The sequence below is a fragment of the Zootoca vivipara genome, chromosome 4 (assembly GCF_963506605.1).
Source record: "Zootoca vivipara chromosome 4, rZooViv1.1, whole genome shotgun sequence".
NCBI lineage: Eukaryota > Metazoa > Chordata > Lepidosauria > Squamata > Lacertidae > Zootoca > Zootoca vivipara.
In genome coordinates this window covers 81268543-81274542 of record NC_083279.1, presented here as the reverse complement: position 1 = coordinate 81274542, position 6000 = coordinate 81268543, and the positions used below count along the sequence as shown (strand labels likewise).

At 40.5% G+C, this 6000-nt stretch overlaps 1 protein-coding gene across 6 annotated transcripts in view; it reads right to left on the bottom strand.

Annotated features, from left to right (window-relative positions):
• Window positions 1-222: 222 nt before the first annotated feature.
• Window positions 223-6000, bottom strand: part of RDX (radixin) — a 29806-nt gene continuing 24028 nt past the window's right edge. For all 6 annotated transcript variants that reach the window (XM_035114926.2, XM_035114928.2, XM_035114927.2 and 3 more), the window contains 3 exons: window positions 5114-5206; window positions 4184-4432; window positions 223-2778 (listed from right to left, as the gene is read on the bottom strand). In XM_035114926.2, coding sequence (XP_034970817.1) covers window positions 2614-2778; window positions 4184-4432; window positions 5114-5206 — 507 coding nt within the window. In that variant the 3' untranslated portion in view covers window positions 223-2613. The remainder of the gene's footprint in view (window positions 2779-4183; window positions 4433-5113; window positions 5207-6000) is intronic.

The following is a 6000-nucleotide window of genomic DNA, read 5'->3' as shown; positions in this document are numbered from 1 at the left end:
CCCTTTTTCCTTGTATCTGTAGTAAGCAGTTAGTGCCCCCTCCCTCCATAGGAGTGTCATTTCTGCTTACATTTTAAATGAATTCACGTTAAAAGGTTTGTCATCTATGTTCCAGACATCCATTCCTTAGTCGTAAGCAAATTGTGGGGTTTTTTCAAGCAAAACCGAACAATTTTGCTTGGGAAAGATGAGATTAAATAACAACAATGGATCTCAGAGGAATGAACTGTAGTCTCTTTATTGTTAGCCAATGAATGTTATCCAAAATAATAGATGTCATTAACTGTAGCTTAATTTTACAACACAAAAGATGCTAAGGAGGGGAGGGGAAGAAGAGGGGAAGCGTGTTGAAAATTCCTTCACCAAGTTATTTTCTTAATGCCTCTGCATCAATATGTGTTTCCTCAGCAATTGGTGACAACCATCACCATCACTTCGTTCACAGTTAAAAACCTGATTACAGATGTTAATTCCTGGTTGCTTAGAAAAAAGTCACACAGTTTTATATATGGATTAGATCCATTTTAAACTCTAATCTATACATTGTATATTATGAACAGCAAATCTAACTCGTATTTCCCCCCCCTTACACTGATAGTCTGGCATTGTCAATGCATGAACACACAATTCAGGGAAGAGCCATACACTGCATTCCATTTGCTATGGCAAAATAATTTTTTGGACATAATAATTTTGAACACTTTGGACATATAGGTCTCATGATTTGCTGCATGAAAATGTGCAAGGCATCTGCCCAATTTCTCTGACTGCAAGCAAAAGTGCCCAGGGCAAACATTTGAGCATGTGCACAGCTTTTGCACACCCGTGCAAGGAAAATCAGCTACCAGTGTGTCTGTGTCCCTTTCATTATGTCCTCTCTCCAAGATCTCTCTTAAATTTAAGGGTGGGGTGGGGGACAACCTTCAAGAAGGTTCAATAAGTAATCCTTATTAAAGGATATTTAATAAAATGGCAATTTTAATAGGGAAGTGTAAATTTTGAGTGCATAATACCAAAAGGTTAGCTGAACCATCCTCAGAGAAAGCAGGGCTTCTTTCTCCCAACTACTAATTAAAGTTATAAAAATGGTGCGTAGTTTCAGATTCATAAACATGGTCCTCAAAACTCAACACATGCCAATTAGTCATCCCAAAGAGCGTTAGATAAGGGTGATTCAGCGGTGGTTCTAAACATACATTCAATATTATCTGACTGTATGCTGAAAATCAGCCTAAAGTTTTGTTCATACAACTCATTTGCCCCTGTTCTGCCACAATTCCTGTGACTGGACTCCCTGCAAGTCCCTTGCACCTTCAGTTATCATGGAAGGAACAACCTTGATGTGCAAGTGGGCCCCCAAAGCAAGTACAAGGCAGCATTGTTTTATGCAGACTTCTTTAAGAAATTAGCCTCAGAGCAACGTTAATTTAGTACAAAGGAACCCAAGACCCAGAAAACATGCTCAAATGTTTCACACCCTCTCAGTGGATCGTATACCAGTTCCAGGTTACTTTAATAAAAAATAAAAAAATGGAAGATACATGGTGCAGAATTTTACTCAACAAAAAGGCAGCTGAACACTGTTTGAATACTACAAATCTATGCTGCAACAGAACAAAATATTTAAAGAGTAAAGGTGTAGTGTTTAGCTATGCAGAAAACTAGCATAATGCAGTTTGCATTTCTATATGGTGTTTGAAAGACCAGTCATCATGCATATCGTAGTGAGGTAGGCTATTGTCCCCTCCGTGGGGCTGATGTTTTCATATGCTCCCTTGCCAGAAAGGTCCAGGTTTCCCACATTGTAATTCATATGACAGCTAACAAAATGCAAGGGAAGGAGAACCCAGAGCAGGCAGGGGTGGAGGACCTTGCCCTCTAGCTGTTACTGAACTACACAGCTCCCATCTTTCCTAGCCATGCTTGCTGGGGCTGATGAGAGTTGTAGTTCATCTGGAGGGCCAAAGGTTACCTATCCCTGCCTTAAAGAGTGTTTCATTTTTCCTACTTTTGTCTGAAGAACTGAAGACTTCAGTAAAACAGACCTATAAGCAAAAACTTTCTACCGGTTAATGTTCCACTTTTTAAAAATCTAGACCTTTGTGAACAGGCAGGCAAAGAAAACCATCAATGATGATAGGACGTGAAACACCAAAGAACTCCGCCTAACAGAAGAAAAACAACACCCCTAAACCCCTGATAAATTAAGCAAGTTCTTGCAAATTCACTAAAATGAAAAAAAGAAAAGAAAAATCCAAAGTGCACCCATGCCAAAAACTGTGGCCAGTTATAAAGTAAAAGCTAGTGTTCTTTCAAATCATTCCTGTTTAGGTTAACAGCTTTGTCAGTATAAGATGGAGCTAGTCCTCCAGAGGACAAAGAATAAAAAACAACAACACGTGATATGAGATCATGGAGATGTGGCCACCACCTCTCCCAGAGAGCCAGAGCGGACAGGCTGCCTTATTGTTGAACGGCTTTCATGAAATGAGTTTTAACCACAAACTGGTATAAATGCTTTGGCAAGGTGGGGTGTGTTCCTTTCAGAAAGGTCTGCATTTCTCTGCTGGTGGTTCAAGCTTAATGAAGAACATATATGCAAAGTAACAGCTCTCACATTGCTTCAAATTCATCAATGCGCTGCTTCGTATTGCCTTGCCGGATCTGTCGAAGAGTCTTGTATTTATCGCGGCCAGCTTTAACGTTCTCCGCATGAAGGACATCGTTCTGGGTCTTCTTGGTGTCATCTCTGGCTTGGGCCAGCTCGGAACTCAGGGCCTGTTGAACAAAAGCATTGCTGGTTTAGACACTGCTAGTTCTGTCAAGTTCAATGTTTCATTTGCAGTACAGGATTAATTTTCCAACCAAATGGCCAGAATGTATACATGCATAAAAAGGGGGTATACATGTGCAAAAGGGGAGATGATATATTCTTGTTCCTTTAGTGGACTATTTTCACGATTTGGAATATTTTTTTCTGGAGAACAGTTATCAGTCTCACATGTATAGCTCCTCAATCACATATTCTTGGAATTACAATAGAAGGGGACATAATGTGGTACAGAGAAGCATACATATTGTATTAACTTTTGTGTTCACTGTTTGCCAGATTCACTGCTCAGGCCAACCTATGATACAGCAAAACATAGGCAGGTTAAGATTTTTTTTATTTTTTTTAAATTACATTGGGTTTAGTGAACATTCTGTTAGTGCAAAGATTTCTACCTACACAACAAAACTTTCCCCCCATCCTCCTGTGTGCCCCTAAATCTGTTCTAGAAGTTCCCCTAATCCTCTGGCACAAATTTGGGAAGGGAGCATGCACAGGGAGTGGGGGGGGGAGTCTTGTTACAGAAGTATAAATCCTTGTTCTGATGGGACACCTTAGTTGACTACCCATCGTGTTCTACTAAACTAACTTATTTACCCATCAGATGAAGGAATCATCTGCTTCTGCATTGTATGGATTTATCCTTCAGAATGATGATTTGTACAACAGCATTGCCAGGAAACTCACTTACTGGTTCTGATTGCCTTCCAAAGTAAATGGTGTCTCTTCATGCATTATTAAAGGGGCCTAAAGGCCGATGGAAAGCTCAGCAGAATGGCCCCCCTCCAAGAGCTTCAATTAAGATGGAATCTGATCTTAGCTTTCAAAATCCTGTGTTAACTAGCTTAACGCTCAAAATCCAAAGTGAATAAAACCAACATTTGCACTCTGTGGTATGAATTTTCATATAAAGGAACTTGCTTGTGTTGGGCATTACGAGCATTTTGTTATTGTCACATGGGGCTGCAGTACCTAGTTCTGAAACAAAATTTGTAAAGCAGCAAAAGAGAGAAACTGAACGACACTGGTCTCCCGACTGCATTTTCCAAAAAACAGGCAACATCACAAAAATGCTTCTTTTAATTGGAAGGAGAATGTCTAGGTGTGTGGAGGGATATATTATTAATTTTTGCAAAGCAGTATGTACTGTGCCCAGGGCCCACTGAACCAAGTGACTTCCTCTGCAAGTTGAGCAGAAATGTCCCCTCACACCCACACCAAGATGGGATCAATGGGAGTCATTTCAAAAGCTTTGCAGGGGACTACTGTGCAAAGCAAGGCTCAGAATGCTCAACCAGCAAGAAGAGAGCTTTTTGGTTTGTGGCCTATATTATATGCCTCTGTAATCATTACCTGGAGCTGTTTCTTTACACGTTCATTCTTCTGCGTTTCTGTTACACGCTCTTCCTCGCTCCTGTGATTCACAACGCCATCAGAAGCCAATTCAGCACTGGCCTCTGCATTATTCTCATCCTGTTCATCATGTTCATTTTCTGTGGGAGGAATTACAGGGGGAGGCGGAGGAGGTGGCGGAGGAGGAGCAGACATCACAGTCTTCAGCTCTTCTTTGGTCTTTTCCAGATCTTCTTGGGCTGCAAAGGCCTAAAAGGTAGTAATGAGGATTAGTCAACACTCCACAACAACTCCACAAACAAAATCTCCCAGCCTTATACTTTAATGAGATTGAACCAACTTAGCCTGTCATTGCTTTAACATGTTTATGGGCCACATAATATATGCTTAAAATTACTTTGAAAGTCTCAAGAGCAGACCAGAAGTCAACTCAAGCAGCTCCACACATCTTTCTGACTACCAAGTCAGCTGCAGTCAACTAATACAAAGGAACTGTGATGCATCCCTCAACCCCAAACACTCATTAAAATGATTAGCCCAAACAGCATTTTCAGAAGACTCTTAACATCTTTCCCTGTCTCTAGGAGAAAAGTAGGATACTTATTTAGGATGAGATTTCAGAAAAGCATAAGTAGGTACATGAAGACATTTGTTTCCCCTCCTGCGTTCGGATGAATCTATATTGCATCAAGTCAATCTGCCTTCTAGCCAGAGAAAGTAGAAAGCACAGGACATATGCAAGTCCAAGTATTGCTCTCATCTCACATTGGGGCAAGGAGTATTGTAAGCTTGCAGAAGATTTAAAAAAGCATTTTCCAGCAGAGAATTTGACACCCGATGCTGGGTAATGCCTTGTTCTCGGCTCTGGCATGCAGACAGAATGCTTTGCTCATTCACAAATCCCAGCTTTAGTACATTAAAAATAACTACTTTGTGCTGCCATTCTGAAGCTTCTTCTTCTTTCTTCTTCTTGGCCTCCTCCAAAAGTGCAATCTTAGCTGTGAATTCTGCAAGTTCTGCCGCCTAGGAAGTAAGAAAAAAAGTTATTAGCTCTAAGGCAACATCATGTATTGGTCTGCGTTAAAGATGAAGCTGTAAAGAAATCTTAGTCACCTTTTCATAAGCTTTGTATAATGAACAGGCAACTGTTCAAAAATCAAATAGCTAGACAAATAAGAAAAATAACCGAACTATAAAGCCACTTAATATTCCCTTAATACTGACCGGTTAATTCACCAATAGCAATATAATAAAAATAATTTTTTAAAAATGAGCCTGATTATCATGTGCCCCCAAAACTTGGAAAAAAGAGAGTCATGAAGGCATCCTTTGGAGAAAGTATTTCATAAGGATAGTGCCACCATTTGGATGGTGGTGGTATAAGGAATATCTGAACTTAATATTAACAAGATGGTAAAATGGATCCAGAGACATGTAATGGAGTTGGTGGAAACAGACTTACTCAGTCCCCCCCACAACCTGGTCAGAGAGGTTCCCCTAAGGTCGCGGCACTTTGCCAAAAGTGGTGGGCACAGAGGGGCTGAGGGGATCCCCAAAATCAGAGAGGCAACCTTGGTGAGTGGAGAGGAGTCAGCTTCTACCCACCCTGTTATGTGTGCTTTGGTTTGGATGAAACCTAGTGGATTGTTGACTAAAAATGCAACATACACCTTTCTCTCCCAACAGCACAGTACATAACTATATGGGGAAAGAAAGTACATGCATCTACCTTTTTTGTACTTAGATGACACCATGCAATTATGAACCTGCATGGTTTCCTTAATGCAGTTTCCTCTTTGGATGCCAGAATTTTAACA